The sequence below is a fragment of the Diadema setosum genome, chromosome 13 (genome assembly GCF_964275005.1).
Source record: "Diadema setosum chromosome 13, eeDiaSeto1, whole genome shotgun sequence".
Classification (NCBI taxonomy): domain Eukaryota; kingdom Metazoa; phylum Echinodermata; class Echinoidea; order Diadematoida; family Diadematidae; genus Diadema; species Diadema setosum.
The window spans coordinates 23,708,167-23,736,103 of record NC_092697.1 but is presented as its reverse complement, the minus strand read 5'-3'; the positions used below and the strand labels follow the sequence as shown (position 1 = coordinate 23,736,103).

General features: G+C 39.0%; 1 protein-coding gene across 1 annotated transcript in view; it reads left to right on the top strand.

Moving 5' to 3' along the window:
* The window catches only part of LOC140236493 (phosphatidylinositol phosphatase PTPRQ-like), a 62,822-nt gene that overhangs the window by 5,952 nt on the left and 28,933 nt on the right, over nucleotides 1-27,937 (top strand). The window contains exons 2-4 of the mRNA XM_072316416.1: nucleotides 12,307-12,390; nucleotides 12,929-13,240; nucleotides 17,170-17,448. Of these exons, the coding sequence (XP_072172517.1) occupies nucleotides 12,307-12,390; nucleotides 12,929-13,240; nucleotides 17,170-17,448 (675 nt within the window). The remainder of the gene's footprint in view (nucleotides 1-12,306; nucleotides 12,391-12,928; nucleotides 13,241-17,169; nucleotides 17,449-27,937) is intronic.

The following is a 27,937-nucleotide window of genomic DNA, read 5'->3' as shown; positions in this document are numbered from 1 at the left end:
TTCTCTCATTATACTCTTTTCTTTAATCTGTCGATATATCTCAATTTTATATTCATTTCATTTCATTTTCATTTCATTTATTTCATTCCTTCTTTCTTTTTCGTCAAACATAACACGAAATGAATCAGAAGATATAACATAGGCATGTATTCGACTTTACGTGGTAGATAATGGTTAACAAATAGGAAATTATACATGCACACCGGCAGAATACAAAGTTATGTTTAGAGGGGAAAAAAGAAAGAACTGAGAGGTTCACTGAAAAGCATGCTTGTAAATTGTGAACCACTCAAAGGATTCTTGTGAATACATTAAACTTTTTTTTTTTTTTTTACAAAGACAGGAGAGAACAAGACAGGACAATAGACAAGACAATAGAAACACAACGACATTACATGACTTTACAGTAGGGTATACCATGACAGTAATAAAAAACAAAAGAATAATGGAAAGGAAGGAGAGAAAGAAAAAGGAAATGAAAGGAAAAGCCAACACGCTAAACATCGGGATCGTAAGAGGGAATTGAGGTGTTTCAGCTCAGTCAGCCGAGCAAAGTGTATACAAATAAGATAATGTAAAAAAAATACACAATGATGAAATCAATGATTGACGATGAACCCTTAGGCTGTAAAGACCAGCTAAGTAATGAATCGTATATATCTTAATATATGAGTTCAACAAAAAATATTTTAACTTACGCTGAAACGAATTCAAAGATAAAGAATTTTTTATATCACAACTTAAAGAATTCCAAAATCTATGGCCAGTGTATATAAATGTATTTTGAGCCAATAATGTTCTCAGAAGGAGTAAATGAAACTCATTTGATCGCCTGGTGGGATAATTATGAAAATATTGATTTCGGGGAAACATTGAATCAAAAATGCTGGAAAGTGCATTTGTGTTATAATTAAACGTAAACTGACCCAGCTGTAAGAAAAAACAAATCTTTGATTTTTTAAATCGTATATCTAACAAATAATGGATCTGCATGGGAACGTGGAGAAACGCCACAAATAATACGAAGTGCCTTTTTTTGTAATAACAATAATCTATCTAATAAAGTTTGATGGGCACTATACCCCATGCTAAGATTCCATAATTTAAATAAGGCAATATTAATGAAAAATACAACGTCAGCAAAGAAGACAACGGGATATGAGATTTAAGTCTATTAATAATACCAATATTACGCGAAATTATTTTACTAATATTTATAATATGAGGCTTCCACGAAAGTTTATCGTCCACTGTAATACCGAGAAACTTTATATGAGATACACGCTCTAAGTGAATGTCATCAAAGATGATATCTGTGGGTAAAACTTCTATATAGACTTACTGAATAACATATAGTTAGTTTTCTGAAGATTCAGTAATAATTTGTTGGCTCTTATCCATTGAGTCACTTTTTGTCCCCGCCGAACGAGTTCGAACAGGGGACTATGAAACGGGCTCCGTACGTGTGTGTGTCCGTCCGTCCGTCCGTCCGTCCGTGCGTCCGTCCGTGTGTGCGTCCGTGTGTGATCAAAATGTTAAATTTGCTACTTCTCTGTCATTTATGAGCCAATTTTGATTCTGTTTGCATTATATGATAACACTACATTGGAGCTTTGAAACTTCTACACAGAATTTCAGTTGTGACCTTTGACCTTGACCTTTGACCTATATTGTACATTTTGCTACAAAATGCTACTCCTTCGCCATTTCTAACCCGATTTCGATTCCGTTTGCTTTATGTGATGGCACTAGGTGAGGGCTTCAAAACTTCTACACAGAATTTTGACCTTTGACTTCTTTGACCTTTGACCTTGATTTTTGACCTATATTGTACATTTTGCTACAAAATGCTACTCCTTCGCCATTTCTAACCCGATTTCGATTCCGTTTGCTTCATGTGATGGCACTAGGTGAGGGCTTCAAAACTTCTACACAGAATTTTGACCTTTGCCTTCTTTGACCTTTGACCTTGATTTTTGACCTATATTGTACATTTTGCTACAAAATGCCACTCCTTCGCCATTTCTAACCCGATTTCGATTCCGTTTGCTTCATGTGATGGCACTAGGTGAGGGCTTCAAAACTTCTACACAGAATTTTGACCTTTGCCTTCTTTGACCTTTGACCTTGATTTTTGACCTATATTGTACATTTTGCTACAAAATGCCACTCCTTCGCCATTTCTAACCCGATTTCGATTCCGTTTGCTTCATGTGATGGCACTAGGTGAGGGCTTCAAAACTTCTACACAGAATTTTGACCTTTGCCTTCTTTGACCTTTGACCTTGATTTTTGACTTGTATTGTACATTGGCTACAAAATGCTACTCCTTCGCCATTTCTAACCCGATTTCGATTCCGTTTGCTTCATGTGATGGCACTAGGTGAGGGCTTCAAAACTTTACACAGAATTTTGACCTTTAATTGCCTTCTTTGACCTTTGACCTTGATTTTTGACCTGTATTGTACATTGGCTACAAAATGCTACTCCTTCGCCATTTCTAACCCGATTTCGATTCCGTTTGCTTTATGTGATGGCACTAGGTGAGGGCTTCAAAACTTTTACACAGAATTTTGACCTTTGACTTCTTTGACCTTTGACCTTGATTTTTTACCTATATTGCACATTTTGCTACAAAATGCTACTTCCGGCGGGGACATATATTACGCACCGCGTAATTTCTACTTTTCCTTGTTTTAATTCGGAATTAACAGTAGAGTGATTGGATTTTGGTGGGAGAAGAAAATATTTGAATCATCGGCAAAACGTATAAAAGAAAGTATGTCGGCTTCAAAACTTCTACACAGAATTTTGACCTTTGCCTTCTTTGACCTTTGACCTTGATTTTTGACCTGTATTGTACATTGGCTACAAAATGCTACTCCTTCGCCATTTCTAACCCGATTTCGATTCCGTTTGCTTCATGTGATGGCACTAGGTGAGGGCTTCAAAACTTTACACAGAATTTTGACCTTTAATTGCCTTCTTTGACCTTTGACCTTGATTTTTGACCTGTATTGTACATTGGCTACAAAATGCTACTCCTTCGCCATTTCTAACCCGATTTCGATTCCGTTTGCTTTATGTGATGGCACTAGGTGAGGGCTTCAAAACTTCTACACAGAATTTTGACCTTTGCCTTCTTTGACCTTTGACCTTGATTTTTGACCTATATTGTACATTTTGCTACAAAATGCCACTCCTTCGCCATTTCTAACCCGATTTCGATTCCGTTTGCTTCATGTGATGGCACTAGGTGAGGGCTTCAAAACTTCTACACAGAATTTTGACCTTTGCCTTCTTTGACCTTTGACCTTGATTTTTGACCTGTATTGTACATTGGCTACAAAATGCTACTCCTTCGCCATTTCTAACCCGATTTCGATTCCGTTTGCTTCATGTGATGGCACTAGGTGAGGGCTTCAAAACTTTACACAGAATTTTGACCTTTAATTGCCTTCTTTGACCTTTGACCTTGATTTTTGACCTGTATTGTACATTGGCTACAAAATGCTACTCCTTCGCCATTTCTAACCCGATTTCGATTCCGTTTGCTTTATGTGATGGCACTAGGTGAGGGCTTCAAAACTTTTACACAGAATTTTGACCTTTGACTTCTTTGACCTTTGACCTTGATTTTTTACCTATATTGCACATTTTGCTACAAAATGCTACTTCCGGCGGGGACATATATTACGCACCGCGTAATTTCTACTTTTCCTTGTTTTAATTCGGAATTAACAGTAGAGTGATTGGATTTTGGTGGGAGAAGAAAATATTTGAATCATCGGCAAAACGTATAAAAGAAAGTATGTCGGATGATCTACAAAAATCATTTATGTAATATGATGAAAAATAAAGGTCCTAATATACTACCCTGAGGGACGCCACATTTAATAACTTCAAGACTAGATTCGGATGTACACACTGCATGTTTCATTCTCTTGTAAACAAAAAGAAATGACTGTATTTCATTTTTGTAATATCATGATCGATGCAGAAAATTCTTAATAAATTCATTTGAATCTGGATCGTGTAATGTCATAACAACCACTATAATATCATCATAACACGTCGACGACAAATGTCATAATGGCCATAACACTAATGTCATAACACGTCGACGACAAAATTTAAAATCGAATTAATCACAAAATGTCATAACTCGTCGACCACAAATGTCAAATTTTTCAAATTTACTGCAAATGTCATAACGCGTCATAGGGGAGGATCCAGGAATTCCGTAAAGGCGGCGTGCCGCCTTTACAAAATCAAAGACTGGCGTGAACCCCCCCTTTTCTTCTTTTTATTTCTGTTGTTTTAACAAATATAGAGAGGGGGCACAAGAGAGGGAAGCGCCCCCTCTCGATCCGCGATTGCGTTGACCACAAATGTCAAAATCGGATTAACCACAAATGTCATAACACCTCGACCAGAAATATCAAAATTTCCAAATTTACTGCAAATGTCATAACGTGTCACAGGGGAAGATCCAGGAATTCCATAAAGGCGAGGCGCCTTATACAAAATCAAAAGCTGGCGCAACCAGCTTCATTTTATTTCATTTTATTTCTTTTTGTTATAACAAAAATATAAGAGACGGAGGGGGGCGCCGCGCCGCCCCTCTACAAAAGCACAAGCTGGCGTACCCCCCCCCCCTCCCCGCCCCCATTTTTTTTTTTTTTTTACTTCTGTTGTTTTAACAAGAATATAAGGGGCACCAGAGGGGGATGCGCTCCCTCTCGATTCGCGATTGCATCATCCACAATTGTCAAAACTCATTGCTTGCATTTCAGGGGCGGATCCAGGAATTCCGTAAAGGGGAGACACCTTTCAAAATAAAAGGCTGGCGCAACCCCATCCCCCTTATTTTTTTCGTTTAATTTCTTTTGTTTAAAAGAAAAAAAAAGAGAAAGAAAATGAAGGAGGGGTTACTTTTGTATAAGGCGCCTCCCCTTTACGGAATTCCTGGATTCTCCCCTGTGACGCGTTAAGACATTTGCAGTAATTTTGAAATGTTGACATTTGTGGTCGACGTGTTGTGACATTTGCAGCAAAAATGGGAATTTTGACATTAGTCGTCGACGTTTTATGACATTTATTGTTAATCCGATTTTGACATTTGTCGTCGACATGTTATGACATTAGTGGTCATTACGACATTTTGTCGTCGACGTGTTATGACATTAGAGGTTGTTATGATATTGCACGATCCAAATTCAAATGAATTTATGAAGAATGTTCTTCATGTTCGACAACCACATTAGTGGTTGTTATGACATTAGCGGTCGATTATTGTTGACATTAGTGAGCTCTAACATGGTGACAGCATATTTTGAAAGAAAATCATACATTCAATTGTGAATTCACCTAACTCCCTCAGCTTTTGAGCATCTGACTTGAAATTTTGGCACATGTGACAGCTATAGTTTTGCAAACTTCATTTTTTTCTTAATGTCAAACATTGTGTTGCCATGGTAACATTATTTTCATGAAAATCATAGAAATTGCTGATTTATTTACTTTACTCACTCAGGTTTTGAGCACATGACTTGAGATATGGCACATTATTGTGAGTGAGCAAAATAACACATTACTGTACTGTTAATTTTATTCAATAATACATTGTCATGGCATTTTTTTTCCAGGAAAAGCATACAAAGTAATCATTGCTAGTTGAGCTAACTGCCTCAGTGTCTAGTTGGGGGTATATATTAATCACATTAGGTGATACTTCTAGTTTGTATTACAGTACTTCTTGGACTATACATCTGTACCTTCATGAAAAAAAAGTGCTTGAATATAAAGAAGTGAATAAAGTGCATAATGACTTCATGCAATAGTGGTGTAATTTTCCTTCATACATAGACTGTAGCGACTGTACATGTTTCTAGGCAAACTGATCAATGTATATAGAGAGTAGAAAGTGGTCTTGTAAACAAACATTGTAAAGTTTAAGAATCAGAAAGAGAGAAGGGGGAGGGACAGAGAGAGTATGAGAAACAAATAAATTGTATGATATATATATAGGCTAATTCAAGCAGTGATCGAGCAAGGAATACACGAGTCATGAATTTGAAAAAGGAGGGGGTCCGAGAGAGGTCGGAAAATGAATATGCAGAGTGAGTCTTTGAAACTAGTATGAAGAAAAGAGCGGGGCAGGTTTGAGAAACAAAATAATATACCATCAGTATGAAGATAGATGTAGGGCCTTTATTATAGCAACAGATATAACAGAGGGGGTTGGGGTCTGAGAAATAACATAAATACATGTACATACAATGTATATTTATATATAGAAGGGGTCTTAGAAACAGAAATCATGTGATATGAGAGGGAGTCAAGAGAGATAGGAGAGAGCTTGTATTTGGAACAAATACTATGATGTATGGAGAGACGGAGAAGAGAGACGTTTTGGAAATAAGAGAGTGAGGGGGGTCTGAAAGACAAATACATTACTTTTGATACAATGTATTAATTTTAAAATGAGAAAAATGGCAAGCATGATTTTCCAATGTATTTCATTCCATTCAGGTGTCATTAGATTATGCGATCATGTTATTTCAGAACTCTCTGATACATGTACATGCACATGTACCAGCCTATTCCATAACTTTCAAATTTTTTGTTTTGTATTGTCTTGTTTTTCGCACTCTCACTCGTTTACATAGTACAATGTACGTATACATGGACTTGTTGGATGCAGGTCTACCACGGCAAGCAAAACTTTCACACACTCACTGATGCACGTGTACGAATCGAATCGGCGCGAGCGGAGGCACTGTACAAGTATATAAAGTAACCCACAGAACTCTTCGCAACCTGAGCGGAGTAAGCATAGACGCATCACAAGCGGTTTCATTGAATTAAATTGCGAAAAGCCACAGGCTTGCGTGTAAATAAAAAATACGCCGCCGGTATGTCTTGCTTGTTCATTGATTGAGTGAACTGAAACATATTCAAAAAAGATGTGCGAAAGGGTAAATCACAGCAGTATATTGTGACGGTGTTTGAAGCCGTACCCTCAATCAATTCTCCGGTAAATTCCGACAATAATGTTGTCTTACAATCTTATTATGTACATTTGTAGTTCTTTATAAATGAATTTGTCAGATTAGTGCCCAGATCGTGAATCTTGAACACTGAATGGATACTCTCCCAAAAGCGAAGACATTGTTTTGGAGAGGGCTGTGCTGTGCGGAGTGTTGTAGCATGTGCCTGTGGTGATGTGAGCTCCTGTGCTTGGGGCATCTACAGACAGGTGCAGGCTCTTGGTCCGGGTGTGCCTCTCGTTACAGAAACTTGAGGGTAGGTGGCGGTGCCATCTATCTATAATGACAGGTAGGGCTGCACTCCTAAAATGCTACCGAAGTACCTGGTTCTATACTACTTTGGTTGGAAGAGTGTTCCAGATTCTTATGGCTCGGGCGTAAAAACTGTAAAGATGGTAGTGACTCGATACGGTTGTTGGCATGACAGGCCGAAGTTCCCTGTGTTGTTCTGTGCTATGCTGATCTCCTCTGGCATAGCGATGTTGACAAGACAATAATGAATCTTCAGAACATTTCGCACTGATGGAGGAGGCGACGATGTTGTAGAGTATTCAAGCCAAGAGAAGAGAGCATAGAACTGACACTAGATTCCCCATAGTAGTCATGAAACGCAAAACTGGCTGCTTGGCGCTAAATATTTTCTAGGATCTGGCTGTCCTAGGTATGTGAATTCCAGGTGGAAGCTACATACTCAAGCTGAGGTCTCACAAGTTGTTGTATGTTGCTACCTTCGCCTTCTTATCGCATTTGCCAATGGTTCTGGAGGCATTTACCTGGTTTCTGGATGTGTGCACCCCAGCTCAAATCATTGGCGACCGTGACCCCTAGGTATACTTAAAGGCAGGATTTTGTCTTCGATACCTCCCATCCATGCGTGGTGTAGGAGCATGTCATTGGTTTACGTTTGAGGGTGATGTCATAATGCACATTTCTTGATGTTAAAGACACCCAGTCGCGAGGATACATGGACATATTTCAGCCGCGGGCGGCAGCACGTAAACTCGCTTCCGAAGTTGCTACGAAGCGAAATGTGTGTGTGCGCAAGACATCCCTATAGCAATGTATCGCGCTATAGTATCTCGTTTGCTCGCTTGATTGATCTGAGCGCGGGGAGTACGTTTTGTGTAATGTGAATTGAATGTATGGTATACTGTATGTACTGTGTGATGCAATGTTCGCATGAGCTATAGTAGCTAGCTGCCTATACTTGTACGACTACAGTGTAGGCCTACGCCTTCTCTTCATCGCACCGTCGATCGTCGTCAGTCGTTAACTACACTGTAATCGTCAGATCAGATTATAGGTAGGGTGGCCATCATGGACGATGACACATCGTCATGGGTAGCGGATATTACCGCCGAGTTGTCCATTCTGAACGCGGACGATTGGGTCGGAGACCCTGTGTCTTGTGTAGCCCTACTACATATCGACCATACCACCCTTATTGAAACCGACCGCGTATAATTCGCGCACTTAACACTTAGTACGCACTTCTCTGCGCGCAAAGCACATAAAAATGGATTGGCTTTGAATGTAGATGAGGATGGTGTGGGAAAACGCGATTTATTCATTGTTCATTAATGGTTTTAATCAAGGACAAAATTTCGAATGAATATTTTCACCGAATCGTAATGACAGCACAATGTAATGTCTATGGAAGTTTCTAAAAGGCTTCTAAAAAGCTTCGTACAAACGGTGTTCAGTACAACTCGGTTTGCGTGCATTGTCAATGCAAAAACAGCGGTCGATCCTATTAACGCGATTTACCGCGGAGAGCTGAAACGAGGCCACGCAAGTTCGTCGGCGATATTTTTGCACTGAAACTTCGAATCGAAAACGGAACAACGGCATTTGATAGAGCTGGATTTTCTCAATCACGTAGGTCAAGTTTTTTTTTACGTGAATTTCAGTGTTAAATATTCTTATCAAGCAGATAAACATTAGGCGGTCGATTAGTAGTAGGTCCAACCATACTTGCCCTGGCGTGTGTAAATTCAGGACGGGGACCGGAAGCGACTGTGCCCGTGCAGGGCCAACGGCCACAGTTGCACTGCACAGTGTAACTGTGGCCGTGATAGAAGGGGGCCGTGCACCAACCGACATACCTTCAAGTCGAAGTAGGGCCTAAACTAGAATCTATTATTGTTAGATCTATCATCTTTGAACCTTTAGTTCCCCTGTTTAAACGTTAGAGTTCTACCAGATCTATTGGGTTAGACTACATGTATGATGGAGCTTGCGATAGATCTATTCATTTTTTTTTTTTAAATTTATTTGCAAATCCTAAATCATATTCTTGGGGAATTTGCATAACATGATTGATATGAAAAACTTCTCATTTAATGGGACTAATGACATTAAACTGACCCAGCAAATGTCATTTCAATTACGGCATTATCATAATTTGACATAAATGAGAACGCGGAATTATACATAGAAAAATAGGCCTACTTGTCGATCAAACGCAAATGCCCTAAAGTTACTGATACTAGATTAGAAAAAGTCATTCCACTTCAATTACTGATTCATGTGTAGACTTCTACTTACACATCATCTGGATCTGGATTCCTTGAAGTTGTTGACTTGGCCAGCTGGGGTTGCTGGATTGGCGTAAGCCGTGGCAACACAATTCCACCGTGCACGTCGTAACACGAATTTGCACATTCTAAATAAAAATTCCTGCAAAACTGTTCATGCAACTCCAGCAAGTGGAAAGCAAAATTTTCATCGGCACGCTGACGCTGCGAGCCTCCCCCTCTGGTCTCTTACTTGTCCTCCAGCTAAGAACACGTCTCTCTGCGTTCTCCACTCGTCGATAGCGTCAAACAAGTAGATACGTTGCCTCGAGTTGGACGGCTGTTTGATCTCCATTGTGAGGTTTCATTACTAAACCAAAGCCAAGGCTAAGCCGAAACAGTACAGCACTTTTTATTGCAAACAGTACTCGCATACCACACACAATATTGATACTGACATACCGGTACCGACGACTTTCTATCAACTTTGTTATGTTACGATCCGGCCCAACGTACTGTAAGCTGTACGTATAACACATGCAGCTGACGCAGCAGACAACATTGCACGATGAGATCATAACAACCTGCCATATGGCCATATGCATTGCAACTTGCTATACATGAAGCTTAGAGTTTTAATATTTCTTCATCAAAGCATATTTATAAATACCAAATATTAAACAACGTAATATATGAATAATTTATGATATTGTTATATAATATTTTCAGACATTTTTAAATATTATTGCCTAGATTGCTGAAATTGGCACCATAGTGCATATAAACAGAGACTGGAGCCAGATACGTACGTACGTACACCCTACACAGCTCTCACTACTTGTTGTGTCGCGGACCGGGAGAGATTTTCATGCGCATGGCTGTTGTGCGGTTTTGTGCATGCACCCATTCGGCCCCATTCGGTAGGTATTCGGGCGTCCATGTTGAAATTACAGTGGACAGCTCACACGGCGCTCGTGCCCCATCAGGTTTTCGCTGGTGCGCTGCGTAGCGTCGTGTTCGGCATTCGGTACGTACGGGGGTACAATAACGGGAGGAGCAGCTTGTCGTGCTTTTCTACTGAGCTGCGAATCGCCTGCGACGACCGGCTGCCTTTAAGGGCCATGTCCCAGGTCTCTGTCAATTTCGTTGGAGTTGACATTTCTTTTTGGAGGAGATTCTGGTCAGAACAGAGTGCGGCCACGTATACCATAGAAGCCCAGTTTGTAGACGAGATTACGATGGACAACTTTGTCAAATACCTTGCTGAAGTCAAGGAATAAGGCGTCAGTCTAAATGTTGCTAGTTGATTGTAGAGGCTCAGTCATGAATAGGTTCATTTAATTGGGTTTCACAAGACAGGTGTTGTCCGAGACCGTGTTAGTTCTTCACGATGATGTCATTGATGGCGAGATGTTTAGATACATGACTGAGAATGAGATGTTCCATTATCTTGCAGCACAAGCATGTTAGTGATATTAGTCGATAGTTAGCTGGATTTGTAAATATGGTAATTATACTTTTCTTCCAGACCTGGGGTAGCTCTCCAGTTTCACATGAATGCTGGATGAGGTGTGTGATGATAGACGATAACGCTTCAGCATGAAACATTCTGGCTGGACTTATTGCATCTGGTCCACTTAATTTGGTGGTGTTGAGTTGATTCAGCTGTTTCAGGACGTCGAATTCCCTGACTTTGACATTTTCAGTTGAGTCATATCGGGAATGACATGCCCAGTCGACTACCTTTGACTTTTATTTCATCAATTTTTTTTTCACAATTTCTATTCGCGCATCACCGTCCCTTTACCATAATGTATCACTCATCCTTTTAAGCACAGATGGCGGAAAAATAATTACCTTCATAAAACATTTGATTGTAATTCTTCGAGAGAAGCTGGTCATCATGCAATGAGCAATGAATCAATCGTCTTCCTTTCTGTGAGGCAGATCCCGTTTATGGTACATAATATACTTCAAATGTTTCTAAGTGCCGGCTTCACACATAGGTTCAAAGGGAATGTGAGACAAACTCTAATCTCTCGAATCTCCTTGATATTATACAGATATTGACTGGTACGCGGTGGAATATAACATTCTTTGGACCGCCAGGGAGTTATATTTTCCCCAGGGATTATTTTGATGATGATGATCACGAGGGAAAATATAACTCCCTGGCGTTCCAAAGATTGTTACATTCCACCGGTCCCCCTACCAGTCAATATCTGTTACATTAGATGGCCTTGATTACGCTCTCAGAAGAGTACATTACTGTTAGGCCTACTAACTAATCCCAACGACGCATAATAACGTTAGGCTCATGTCCTCTAACGACGTTAATTCTAACGTTAGGCTCAAGTCCAGTAATGACGCTAGTTATAAGTTAGGCTCAGGTCAAAAAGATCAACAGAGGAGAGCTACGGGAGGAGACCAGATTATATCGATCGAGACTGGCGTTATCGATAGTAATCGTTTGCTCGTCACAATTACCGTAGTCCCAATTACCGTAGTCCCACACCCTTTTGTTGGTGTAATTGTTGGTATTTCAACCACAAGAGGGCGACAGACATGGAAAATATATTCATTTGACCAGTTGGTGAAATATAACGATCTGGGAAAGTATAACATATACGATCCTCGCAAACAGTATCATGTGACGAGCTGTCGACCAATCACATCCTAGTAACTGTATTGGCCATCTAATATCCACTATGTTTATTTCACCAACTGTTTTGGGACAGATTGCGCCCTTAACGGCTATGAGGACTGCGGAGGACACCAACGACTGAGAAGACGTCGTCAAGCGTGCACTGTAGAGGACAATGGTAAAAAAAAATTACAGCTTTTCCATTTTTTTGTTGTTGTTGATTTGATGTGTATTGTAGATCGTACAAAGAGGCCTTGATCTTTTTTATGTGCGGCCTCCCTTGAAGGTTGCTAGGCAGTGTATGTTTAAACCCTTCCTCTGAGCAAACCTAGTCAATCCAGACTGCATTATAATGTCATATAAGTACTTCGTATAACAGGTGTTATATGAACAAATTAAGGTTTGAGGTACGAATGAGTATGTGATAAAAAATGTCATGATATGTTTTCATTGCGGAGTTGAAGTATATAATTATGCATCGCTATGTATTCCATTTTTCGCAAGAATAACGCAGTGTCAGTAGTTGCAGGGAATTACTTTTTTTGCGAGATTGGGTCATTTGAATGAGACAAATCGAAAAAAAAAAAAACCAAAACACCAAAGGGGTAGCTTATGGCAAAATTGATTTTAAAGAATCGACGGGTTAAATGATCTTTAATAATGATATAACAATGTAGGTAGGTATTATCGTAAGTTCATTCTTCCGTTTACCGTAGTCCGCTTCGACACCTTTGCTACATACGGAGTCAGAGCGACTAGTGCCATGATATACTGGATAATGCATTACCAAAGTATCAACTGTGCCGTGGATCACTACAAAGTGACGCTCACACGTATCGAACATCGGGCCTGTCCTTCGTCTGCTATGTCGTCCAGAGATATGATTTACGTGGCAAAGGGGAGTAGCAGAATGGAGGTAACTGGACTTGACCCGTACACGACGTACAACGTAAGAGTCACGGCGGAATCGGCAAACAATTTTGTGCTCGCCGATGCAGGAATCATTTCTCTCAATACACAAAGAACTGGTGAGGAATCGTCTTTAAGTTTACCAATAGGCCTACCCTGGAAATCAAATTTGTGTACAGCTAGAATAAACAAAAAATAGCCATAATTCACTTGTGATAGCTCCTGAAAGTATACATATTTCAATAAATCAGATCATATCTCCTTATCAATTTTAACACTTGCGCTCCGCACGTTTAAATTCCGCTCTGTATAAGCGCCGGTACTGATGTGTGCGCGTTCCAGCTATACGCTTAAATTTTAAGATTACAAATAATATCTAGATTTCATGTCGAACAGTTCATGAGCCGTTGGCCAAGACAGCTGATGGCGCGCACGCATTCAATATCACTATAGTCCAAAGTTAATCTGATAAAAAAGAATAAAATCTTACGAGTTCAACGGTTAAATTGTGGCTGAAATCGGATGAAAAATAAGGAAGTTATGAAATTTTGAAGTTTTGCTAATTTCTGCAAAACAGTTCTTGTACAGTGGGTATAAATATGCAAATGAGTGAGCTGACGTTGTCATAACCTCACAATTTTCCATTGATCGTGTAACAACAAAAAAATGACGAAAATTCAATGTTTCTGTCATTGAAGTCTGAAACATAATGTTCTTCCTGGTTGAATAACTTCAGAATAGTGATCAGTTAGATATATCAGGATATGAGCCTCGCGCATAACTACGTCTGAATGAAAAACTGGAAATTTCAAAATTTTATGTACAAATTATATAGAAAGTTGTGAGGGAATGACATGCTCACTTTGCCATTTGTATATTCATATTGACCGTTCAAAAACTGTTTGCTCAAAAATTAGCGAAATTCAAAATGTCATAACTCCCTTATTTTTCACCCGATTTCGATAAAAATTTTACCGTTGAACTCGTAATATTTTACTGTTATATTTGGACTGGATTTCCCCTTTAAGACGTATTTGGGAAAAAAATATCGATAGCGGGACCGTTAATTGAAAGAATCGGGTGATCGATTAGCCTATTTCCGGTCGTTTTGATCTTCGTATACTCTTTAAAATTTACATTTAGATCCATATATATCAAAATCAGAGTGACCAAAAATTCTAATCTTTTGCAAAGGGCATGTCGCAAGTATACTAGTATTCTACAAATATAGCAGTCATTATACTCAGGGTATTTGTACAATTTAGAGAAGATCAATATCTGCTGTACTTATGACATGAGTAAAACTCATCTAAACCAAACAGAAATTAATGGACTATATATGTCTGAGGGATTCTCTTCGACTATTGTCAAATAAATTTCAGAGATTCCTAAGAAAATACAACATGTATAATTATATAAAGTCCAATTTGTTCACTTTGAACAGATGTTTACTTATCCGTTTACATGAAAACAAGAAAACGATCAATTGTAACCCAATAAGAAACGGTCAATTAAGTTTAGTAGTTTGAATCAGCAATATGAATCGGTGAAATGAGAGCTTGGCGGTACGCAGATTTTTTTTTTTCTCGGGCGCAAGAATGATTATGTTCAATATTCGGAGAGAACACGCAAGCAAAGGAACGAAGCGACCTCTGGGGGAGGGTGTGATGTAGGAGGTATATTCTCTCCCACAAGAGAGAGCTTTACATCTTCGAAATTCAAATTCAGTGCTCTGATGCACATTTTTTTGAGGAACTCTGGGAAACTTCGAATCCATATGGTGAGAAAAATAGATATTCAGGGGCAGTGTGAACGGTTAAATCGGGGCATTTTTCATACCGGGCTTTGCGTAGAGTTGCGTACCATAGGGTTGCGTAGTGTCGCGTAGTGCAGTGCTGCGTGCACTGACTACGCAATATCACGCAACTATACGCTGTGAGTACGCAACCCAACGTAACAGTACGCCGAGGAACGCAAAATGGGTAAGACCCCAGTCACATACTGCTCTGCGTTCGGCGTTACGTTCAAAAAAAGTCATTTTTTCTGCGGACTCCTTTGGATCCTTTGCCGTCACCAGAAAATTTGTACAAAACAATCGGGGAAAAATGCGGGCGATACGGACAAATACGACCAGATGCGAATCCTTGCGTCCACTTGCGGATATTCTTACGAATTGGCACGTAATAGTTCTGAACACTTACGGAGAGTTGGGATATTTTCGGATAGTTACGGATAGTTACAGATTGTTATAAATAATTATGGACAATATGGTTTTCTCTGACGACCCCTGCCAAGTCAGTGTATTATGACAGCAAGGTTATCGCATTTTTGACTGTCTTACATCTGTACATTGTTACACTTGGGAAAACTGAAATTGAATTACGTACAAGTTGTGAAAAAAATCGTATTCCTTTAAATTGATTTACAGTAATAAAAGATATATGAAATTTTTAATTTTTTTTTTATTTGCGCAACTCAAATATGAATAAACATCATAAATGTAAAGAATACATAACATAATTATACCACAAATAAAATTATAGATTGATAAGTTAAACATTACAGTAAGAAAATATCATATACCTACAGTCATGGAATAGACAAACTGTAGTTACGCTGTTGTTGTGCATCGATGTTCATGACTTTAATACTGGGTTATGCTAAGGAGATTTTTATAATAAAGCAATGCTTATCAAATTTCCAGCAAAAAGACATTCGGACTTTTAAACACCCCTCCCACACCCAAGTTATTATATAAAAACTGTAATACACATTCCATGGAGCGTAAAATGGGTAAGACTATAGACAACTACGTACTATATTCGTTCTCATTTTATATAGTTCATCGCTGTCCCACACGTTCCCCGGCCAGAAAAGTGAATAAAATGCTGTAACCCCATCCCCTACCCAAAATATTACCTTTTTCGAAAAATAAACATTCAAAGAGTGCAAGAAAAAAAGTTAAGCACCAGTTAAGGGTCAACCGATGTCATGTGTATATGGGTGCCACCTATACAATGACCATTTGTGGGAGAAATTTCATAATTTGACCATGCGGTTCTGCCTCTCCACCGCTCCGACTGTGTTGTAGCATTCCTGGTAAATGCGCTGCAGCTTGGCAATACGAGTTGTGTGGCTTCCCACGAGTCTCTGTGTTCCCATGCGGGTGGAAAACGGAAAACGTCGAAGGACGTAATCGTCCGCAGCATTTTAACTGTCCGCAAATATCCGTAAGCGGACGAAAGTGTTGTGACACGTTAACTTGCGGTTAATTTCGGATTACGGTGGACGTAAACGAACGCAAGCGGACTGGAGGTAAAAATTTTTGCGGATGGTCTGCGTCCAAGCTACGGATAGTTACGTTCAGTTACGGATAGTTACTTTTGGTTACGGTTACTTGCGTAAGTCTGCATCCGTGGAGTCCCTCTGCGAAATTTTGAACATTTCAAAATTTCGCAGGTTTGGCGCCGTCATTTTGCGTTTCTTTACGGATGAGTTACGGACAGTTACGTCTACATACGTCCCTGCGGATGCCTGCGTCCACGCTGCGTCCCCCTGCGTCCACTCATCCGTATCTATCAGCGGCGGACGTAACCCATCGTAAAACACTGTGTGACTGCATGGGGCATCAGAGAGATGTACGCACAGCGTATACTCACAGCGTATAGTTGCGTAGTGTTTCGTAGTCACTGCACGCAACCCTACTCCGCAACACTACGCAACTCATACGCAAAGCCCGGTGTGAAACCCCCTTATTGTTTGGCGTGTGTGTTTTTCACTGTGTACTCTAAAGCCTATAGACATGATAGAAGTAAACCGACGTCTCATATTATTATCATTACTTTTTCATCATTCATATAGTATATTCGGTAAATACAAGGGGATACCTAACTAAAATGAGCAACAATCATGTAGAATGTATTTGTTGCTTTCGTGCGTCATGTAAATGCAAATTAACATGAATCATGTTTATAGCATTGACATACGACACGCAAAACGCAACACTATATCTAGTGACCTACGCTGAATGTATTTACAAATTCGACAGCTCCCCCTCCAGTGAACATCACCCGAGTAGAGGTGGGGCCTGCTTCCATCACAATTCACTGGATGCCCCTTACGTGTGCCAACGTGGGAGGTGACTTTAATTACTACGATGTAACCCTGGGTGAGAGCCGACATTTAATGTTACAAGGGTTGAGCACTTCGTCAACACAATTCCTTCAGCTTGAACCATGCATTTCCTACAGCCTAAGCATACGCGCCATGGCCTCTGGCCAACCAGGCAGTGCGTCTACACGAATTGCTTCTACGACATCGCTATCAGGTAAATAATATTTGGATATAGGTACTACTTGTAGGTTATTCCGAAGGTTTGTTATTCATGACGTTCGATATTACGAACACACATAATTTAAACACGGAGGGGCGTCGTTATTCAGAGGATTCGTTTCTCCAAAGCTAAAACAGGATTCGTTGGAAAGAAAATGAAATGAGGTTAGATACTTGTACAGCCCACAAATGTAAAAATCGTCCACTAATGTCAAAATTACCACAGATGTCATAATTACCACAAATGCCATTATAAGTCAACCACAAAATGTCAAAAGCTGATTAACCACAAAATTGTCATAACATTTCAACCACAAATGTCAAAACTCATTGCTTGCATTATAATAATGAAAAAATAGCGAATCAGACTATTTTGATCAACGTTTGTTTATTTGTCCATCTGTCTGTTTATTGGGATGAAACTTGGTGGGTGGATGTAGGTTGATCCCAGAATTACCCGCAAATGTCACAACGCGTCAACCGCAAATGTCAAAAGTCATTGTTTGCATTATAATAGTGGGAAAATAATATAATGAAATAAAACGGATTAGAGTACAATCAAATCAAATCAGTGCCTCTGTTTTTTTTTTTTTTTTTTTTTACGTATACGGATATATTAATCGCCCGTTTAGAGCAAGAGCTTTTAATTAATTTGTTAGCCGGGCCTGCAGAAGAAACGATCAAAAGAGATAGCGGGCCACAGATTTTGGTAACATACCTATTTCTTTTAGGGAGGGGGAGATAACAAAATTGGTGACAACACTGTACAAAGCTCTTCTCGAAGCTATGAAATGACACTCATAAATGCACACACAGACGCACACACACATCTATACACACGTGATGTACTGGCTGATTCCTGTCACTGCTTGATCTCTCAGATCGCGCGTGGAGAGAGGTCTCCTTGCTCTCCACCGAAGTCAGACATCCTACCTGTTTTACATCACATTTTAGTAGAGCAGTTAAGCCCTCAAAATCATGAGAATTATGCAAAATTTTACTAAAGCATGAAACTTTCACCAGTGTTAGTACATACCACAATATTCATTTTAAGATCGGGAGGTAAGTCTGATTTGACCTCTGATGACCTCCAGAGGTCAATGAACTTTAAATATCAGAACATTGATGTTTGGAGGCATTTGTGAATGATAGGCCTAGATCTTGGTTACGCTGCACTAAATATGCACTTGTACTACAAATCTACCGATTCCACAGGGCATTGACAGGTTTCTACCTTTGACCTCTGATGACCTTTAGAGGTCAATGACCTCAAAATACCATAATATTGATCTGTGATGTTATTAGTTAATGATAAACATGGTTAAGATGTGCAAAACAAGCATATCTGTTTTACAATGAAATTGTCTTCATATTCCAAAGAACAAAGACGGATTTTTACCTCTAACATCTGGTGACCTTTAGAGGTTAATGACCTCAAAATATCATAATATTGATCTGTGTTGTCATAAGTTAATGATAAACATGGTTAAGATGTACAAAACAAGCATATCTGTTTTACAATGAAATTGTCTTCATATTCCAAAGAGCACAGACAAGGCTCTACCTTTGACCTCTGGTGATCTTTAGAGGATGTACAAACAAACATATCTGTTTTACAATTGTAGCCAAGATGGCTACTAGCACATAAAATAAAGAATAGAATAGAATAGAATAGAATAGGTATCTGTTTTACAATTGTAGCCAAGATGGCTACTACCACATAAAATAAAGAATAGAATAGAATAGAATAGAATAGAATAGAATAGAATAGAATAGAACAGAATAGAATAGAATAGAATAGAATAGAACAGGATAGAGAGTGAAAGAAAACAGAACACTTCATCCGTTTTCAATATGCTAAGTATTTTCCCCTTCTTGGAGTTTATGAAAACGTTTATCTTCCTTCCAGCCATTCTATTCTAGTATTCTATGGTCATAGGAATTTATGAGTTAGACATTGGCTACTTTCCTCACTAGTGGTCAGTTCCAATGGCTCTCCATCCCCAAAGACCCGCACCAAACTACGGGGAATAACATGATGGCGTGTTTTTACCCTCTGATCCCCAAACATAAATGATCTTCTGAGCTGGAAGGTCGCCCTCCTGCCAGATTTTTTTTTTACACTTGCAAATTTTTGCTTGGTCCCGTACCTACGGTGGGGCTAAGGGGGGGGGGGGGGTGGTTCTTAGCCCCACCAATAAGGAATTAATTTCTAGTGAACACCACACCCCAATGTAAGATTGAGCCAATGAAATGCTTTAGGGAAAGGAAGCTTGTTAGTAAATTAGTTATAAGAAAAAGCATGTTCGAGCCGAGAAATCAGTTAGAGTGGCAAGCTGTAAATGTGATGACCAATCCAATATCTATCCGCCTCTGTACAATAATAATATGGTCGCCGGCTTGGAGAAAGTCGTAAGGAGCTTTTGGGAACTTACACAATAATGACGTTGTATTCCAAAGAGCACAGACAGGTTTCTTCCTTTGACCTCTGATGACCTTGACAGTTCAATGACCTCAAAGTATCAGAATATTGATGTTTAGCATCATTGATTAATTGTAAACATGATGATGCTCTATAGAGAGCATTGGTTGGCCCTATATAATCTGGTCTGGTGCATACTGAAAACGGAAAAAGCATAATTAAAAAATCGACCATTGACCCTTGCCATTGCCCCGGACCCCCCCCCCCTACACACCCCACGCTTAGAAAACACACACACACACACACACACACACACGCACACACACACACATTCCGCCGCCTCTGTTTAGGTGTACTCTTTAGGAAAATTGAACATGGAATTGTGAAGTGTATGTCACCATGTCCCCGGGGAAGAAATTACACTGTATACTGCACTTGCAGATATGTCAAACCTGTACCGCCCCACCCTGGAAAAAAGACAGCAAGTGACAAATGCGATATATTTCTTATAGATAATATATATATATATATATATATATATATATATATATATATATATTGCGCTGGCGATTCTAATGACATATCTCAATAGGACTGATTTCTACGCCATATTTTTTTTCCAGGAAAACATAAATAAATCGGATTTGAGTAATTTGTCGTGGTTTCTTTTGAACATGTATTGTGTTGAAAAGTTCTTGGCAAAATTCCAGGGAAAATGTGTACGTGAAAATTCCGATGTTAAAAGCATGTGATAGGAAATGTAAACACTATGTGTGAATGCTTCTATGTTTCCCACTAAACTTATTTGTCAATGAGGAAAAGAAAGGAAAAGAAAAGAAAAGAGAAGTCTCGCTTTATTGACCATGTCTACACCACAACGCCTACGGATATCTAAGCTGCAACAGAGGTGGGTTGGAATGTCTTGTTTAGAGCACCAAACTATTAAGTACAGATTAATTGGCACGCTATCTTTTGAAGAGAAACAATACTTTGTTTCACACACGATGATAGCAGAAAGACAATAACTGATAATCATCCGCTCACGTGAAATCAAGCAGAAGTTTTTCAAAACATTTCAAGAGGCATCTTGGTGAGTTACAGTCTGTTAAACATGTCAATATAATGTGAAAAACAAATTGAAGGCCACCTGCAATAGACCACCTGCAATGCAGTCTTGCATTTTCCGACATCACAACAACTTCACGTGAAATGATGAACACGTTCCATATTATACTCGTGATGGAGAGGGAAAATAATAAACAACAACATTGCAAGATTGATGAAGACAACAGACGGGAACTGATTCCACGTAAAATACATAAACTTTCATGTATGTATTTTGATTTCTCCATGCATTTTCACATATCATTGCACACAATCATTGCACACGTATACTTGATATGGTGTTCAGATCACGTGTGCAGACTGAGCACGACCCGATAATTCAGAACCTTTGCCTGAGAAAGGATTGTAGCCTATCCCGCGAGTCAAAAAGAAGCTTTCTTATCATCTCGTGAATCCTGTACTCTATGTGCAATGCACCCATCATAGAGACAAGCTTGCCTTCACCCAAACTGTTTAGATATTGCCAATGGAAGACTCTGATGATCGCATACAGTGGTTGTGCACCTGGACGAACGCTTGTCTGACCTCAGGATGTCTATCAAGTTTAGTCGTGGTGGAGATCTGTGTGCCGATCCGTGCAATGTAAGCTCAATCGCGTGCTTCACTGAAGACGCAGATGCTGCCCTGTCTTGAAAGAGATCGAGGGTCATCTAGACCAATAACCCTAGCATTATTTCAGCAGGAGGTTACACTGAATTATCACTTGCTGGCAGAGAGTTGTAACCGGATCATTCAGGTGATATTACCCGCTGCCATATTACCCTGATTCACACATTGGATGCAAACCGGATGGCGGCCATATTGGAAACAAGCAATATTTGGGCATGGGGGCACAACTCTTGGCCAGGCCCAATTGTTAAGGAGTATCGAGTATGAAGAAGACAATTAGAGCAAATAGTAGTTCCACTCCTATTTGGAAGTGAGGTACCTAAAGATATCAAAAAATGTCCCAAGTTGCCTGACTTAATGACCTAAACTTAACTGGATGACAATAGCAAGACACAGGATTACTTTATGTGGAATGCATGTTAGGCCTCACAGTATGTCGTTTTCTAGATGGTCCATGACGTCACTGTATTCTCCAGGACCATGAGTCATTAATCGGAACAATACAGCCCACGAGCTCGAAACTAGGTAGCATTGCCCATGAGCTTAACACTAAGTTTAGGCAAACCAGGCCCATAAGAGGTCCACAAGACCTATACACTGAATAGATTAAGCTCAATGAAATACAATCTCGAACCGTGGGCCAAGTTTTCCTCGTGTCGAACTCGCGGACCGCACAGCTTTTGGGCCTATTATATTTGATGTCGAGCTCATGGACCTTGTTCATCTAGTGTTTAGGTCACAAGATGTATGACTCGTGGGCTGCGTAACTCATGGGCTGTACGACTCTTGAGTTGTTTGACTTGTGACGTACACCTGATGAGGTGGGCCTGTTGTTTTCTGGTTAGCATCTTTCACCCTTTCATCCAGTTCAAGGGACTTTGCCATATGCCTGTTCACATACTATTAAGCATCAACCTAAAATATGGTACTCCTTTCCCCACCTTCCATGTTTAAGCGTACGAATTTTGTCCAGTGCAAATTGGATAATGTTGCACATAATTTTTTTCATGCAAGCTAGGCTGCATAACTAACCCAAACATAACTATTATATTTGAGGTCACTGCCATTACTGAAGACACGTAAGCTTCAATTCATTACTGAAGTAATTCACCGCTCACATTCCTGAGACCTTTTACTATGAACCAATGCCCTGTGGAATATGCGTACATGCTTTGATTATAACGTCAAGGCGTGATTTGTACATGATTAAACTTTTAGGATTAAACCAATGAAGCCAAACATCAATATTTGTAATCCTACACAAATTTTGATATTCTAAAAGTCTGCTCCTCGCATTGTCCTTAGATGTCAAAGTTGGATACACACAGGGTAATGACCAATGTTCTGTGGAATGAGAAGACACTTCTATTGTAGCATACAATTAATGCTTATAGCATAATGCATGATTGCACACCAGGTATACGGTTAACCATTGAATATACGTCAAATATCAATATTCTGATATTTTGAGGTCATTGACCTGTCTCAGTCCTCGGAGGTCAAAGGCAGAGACATGTAAATAATTTCCCTTGATCTGAGGAATAGGAAAACGATTCATTTGTAACTCAAATTAAATTTTAAGACATCGTTATGTTTATCATCAACCAATTGCACCAAATATCAAAATCTGATAATTTGAGGTCATTGACCTCTGAAGATCATCAGAGGTCAAAGGTAAAAACCTGTCAAGGATCGATGGAACATTGAGGCAATTCCACTGTAAAAAAAAAAACCAAACAAACAAAAACAAAAACCAAAACAAACAAACAAACAAACATGGTTTCAGTACATCATTGCTGTGTTTATAATTAATCAATGACAAAATATCAATATTCTGATATTTTGAGGTCATTGACCTCTGGAGGTCATCAGAGGTCAAAGGTAGAAACCTGTCAGGGTTCTATGGAACATGAAGACAATTCCACTGTAACAAAAAAGTTTAACAAAGTTTTTAGTACACCATTACCGTATTTAACATTCATCAATGACGCAAAATATCTATTTTTATCAAATTTTGAGGTCATTGACCTTTGGAAGTCATCAGAGGTCAATTCACACTTACCTCCCGATCTTAAAATGAATCTTATAACATGTACTAACACTGGGGAAAGTTTCATGCTTTAGTCAAATTTTGCACAATTTTTCGGCTTATCAGCTCTACTATTTTGCGTGCTAACCACTGAACATTCCCGTTGTTGAAACGGAAAAGTTTGTTACACTACTTAGGAGTAATTAGGTGGTCCGACTATCCTCTCGGATCACCTTTTGTATCTGTACGGATTCTTTGTTGGTTCTTCTTATTTCTGGACAAAAGTTGTGTATCTACTTACTCAAAAAGTTCTCAGAGTATCAATTTCAAACTCATACCGTATATGTATCATGTCCCAAAGACGACAAATCTAATGTATCATTGCGATCAGTCGACCGTGACGTCACTATGACGTCATTATATGAAAACACATTTTCATTCATATCTCATTAATGGAATGTAATTTTTCAATGAAATTTACGTCATATACATTTCAAGTTATGCGCATTTTACTCATATTCTCAAAATTCATATTTTCTCTTAAAACGTGCGCGTACGCGCGCGTTGAAATATTTGTATGCTCAAATCGAGCTCAAATTTTTTTTGCACACGTTTCAGACCATTTGGAGCATTTTTTGAAAAATTGAAAAAATTGGACGAACGCGTACGCGCGCGCGCATAAACGCACGCACATCTCATATGCAATAGAAATTTCCCGTTTTTTCACACTTATCGGATGCCTGAAATGTTAAGGAATATTTCTACCAAGTTTCAAGTCAATCAGACTCAATATGACGTCATACAGGCCCGTCAAAGTTGAAATTCCGTGCGCGCGTCAATGGCGATATACAGTGCAAATATGCCAAAAAACCGCCAATTTTAAATCCGATTTTACTCGTCAGAATGGACGGTGACCCCCCATTTTCTTGACACATTCTGAAAGCTGATGAGTTGTACATGTCATTTCATGGGTTGGCGATGCTAAAAAAAATGATTAAAAGATATCAAATTTCTTAATAAAGTAAAAAAAGTAAATTTTCAAAATGACGTCATCAAATTTCAAGTTCACTCGAGTGTATCTCACTTATCCTTTGCCAATTTTCACCCAAATTTCAGTATGTTGTAGCTTATGAAATGGTCTTTCATAATTGTAATAACATAATTTTGATTGGATGATGGCAACACCTCGTTAAAATGGATTGAAAGTAACCTTGTCAAATTTGACCTGTTTACGTGTAATCTGTATGGGAGTGCAGTTTTTATGGAAATGAAAATTGACATTACTATCTTTATCGAGCACTAGCTCACTTATGCTTCGGTGAATTTCTCCACGATTTTGATATGTTGTAGCTGAGACTTTGGGCTATCATGAATGTGCCCTTCGTTTTTTCATACGAAGTCGGCATCACGTCCAAAAACTTGGTTGAAATTAAAGCTTATCTTCGATGTATTAAGATATTTCTTTCATTCTGCAACTTTTTTTTTGCAATAACTCAAGAAAAACAGCCCTTATCATCCCCATATTTTGCACAAGTTTAGTTCATGTCACGTACATTATTTCATAAAATAACAACTACTTGACCAGACACCATCTTGGGTATGTAAATTAGGGTCAAAGGTCATAAATGTTTCAACCTGTATCTTGGTGAATACATGTCCTATCTTTCCCATATTTTGCACACGCAAAGACCATGTTACAAGAATCATTTCACAAAATAACCACTTTTCGCTCAGAATGTGATGCCATCTTGGCTGTGCAAAGTTGGGTCAATGGTCAAATATACTTCATTCTGTATCTTCGTTAGTGTATACGGAATTTGGTACCAAAGATGGCAGACCTGACTCTCTTTTCTAAATGAGGACCCAAATATCACACGGCCAATGTCTCTAAACACAGATAAAACCTATATGGTCATGCCTATTGCGATCAGGACTCGAATCATTGATTAAAAGAAAAAATCGGATCACCTAATTTGTCAGTCTTGACAAATTCCAAGTCTAGTTTTTTTTTTTTTGTAGATTTATACCACTCCTGCACAAGTGTGGTCTTTCTTTTATGAATATGAAAATGATACTTAAAAGAGAACGTCCCAGTTAAGCAAAAGATCAAGCTCATTTTACAGAGCTTGCAAAATCGTAAGCAATTGCTGGCAAGAACAAGAAAAAGATATGTTTATGCATACGTTTTTAAGGACGTTCCTCGGTTGAGTTTGTGCGCATCCTAGCTGCGCAGGTTGGCAGTGGCGTAACAAAGAGCGTAGAAGCGCTCGCACGAGAGATGAGCTGAGTAGACCGGGGGCCCAGAAGATTTATTCAGCTGAAAAGGGTCACACTTTTTAATGGTCTCATCATATATTTATAGGGATGTGTCCAAGGGTCAATAAAATGCATTGCTGGCAAGTCACATCCTGTACCGTAAGCCTAGGGACCACAAAAAGGGACCCCGAAAAATTGATTTATTCAGCCGAAGGGGGTCACGGACAAAAGTTGGTGGATATTGTTCCTTTGGGTGTACTTATCATGAAAACAGCAATGCCAGCTATTTTATCCTGAACGGGGCCCCAGACAGTAGCCCCAAAGGGCCCCAGAAATATGGTGTTATTCAGCTGAAAAGGGTCACGGCTAATTTCTTTTGCAATGGAAGTAGTTCCCATCAGAGATATCCAAAACACCAATGCCAGCTATTTTATCCTGTACGGGGCCCTAGACAGTAGCCCCAAAGGGCCCCACCCCCCATAGGCCTACGTACAAACACACACAAACATTGATTTTATTCAGTTGAAAAGAGTCACGGCTAATTTATTTTGCAATTGAAGTAGTTCCCATCAGAGATATTCAAAACACCAATACCAGCTATTTTATCCTGAACGGGGCCCCAGACAGTAGCCCCAAAGTGCCCCACCCCCCATAGGCCATACGTACAAACACACACAAACATTGATTGATTGATTGATTTTATTGTTCCACATTTCAAAACATCAAACATGATACGATCGATTGAACATAAGATTGAACATAGCGTCGTAAATTACAAAAAAAAAAAATACAAGAGAAGACAATTTAACAAACATGAAATGTGGGGACCTACTAAAAAGCAAAGCTTGTAATGTATAGGTCCCTGTATATATGAAAGTGTTGGTCTTCTTAAACAACCTAGAAACGAAAACTATGAAAGGAAGGAAAGGGACGTAAAAGAAAAGAGAGCAAAAAGAGCAAAAGAAAGGAATAAAATATACGAAAGCATAGCGAAATACAAAGTAGCCACCTGTAACGCGTTTACAAGACTCCTTGTCACCCGAGCAACACAGTTACGTAACTGTAAGAATACGCAAAAACGCACATGATACATAATGATTCATTAATTCAGGAATAGCCTTGACATAAATGACTCAGTAAGAAAAAACAAAACAAAAGGCAAACATGGAATACATATGATAAACAACGAATCTGATAAAGAAGAGGGAGTTCAAATAAAATTGCATGTTGTATTATTAGATATAAGCCTGCACAAGGGATTTTTTTAGTTTACGTTTAAAACAATTCAATGACAACGATTCAGTAATGTCGGAGTCAAGGCTATTCCAGAATGTTGGACCTGTATGTACTATTGTTTTAAGAGCAAATGCAGTTCTCACGGGAGAAAAGTGAAATGAATTTTCCTGTCTTGTAGGGTAGGAATGTATAACTTTATTTTTTACAAACATGGGAGTGAAAGCATAAGGTAATTCGTCTTTAGTTAACTGGTACATATAAATCCCAAGGGAGTAAGAATATATATCAAAAATCTTTAAGAGGTTATTACTTTTGAACAAAGGGCTTGTCGGTGCTAAATAATTGGTACAATTGATAATCCTTACAGCTCGCTTTTGTATTCTAAAGATAGACTCCAGGCGTATTTTGGAACAATTCCCCCAGGCCAGTATGCTATAATGAAGATACGGCAATAACAAAGTCGAATATAAGGTACGTAATATATATTTTGGGAAAACATGCTTAAGCTTCTGTATAACACCCAAATTTCTCGATAATAACTTACATAAATGATTTGTTTGTTCCTGCCAAGATAATTTACAATCAATTAAAAGACCAAGAAATTTAACTGAATTTGTCTGTTGTAAGTTTATTCCTGTGATTGAAATTGAGCCAGGTAAACAAGTGATTGTATTACTAAACACCATAAAATTAGTTTTATTTAGATTTAGGGATAATTTGTTACTTTGAATCCAATCATTGACGTGATTCAACTCAGAGTTAAGCATATCAAGTAACTCAGTAGGATTTTTGTGCGTCAAAAAAAGA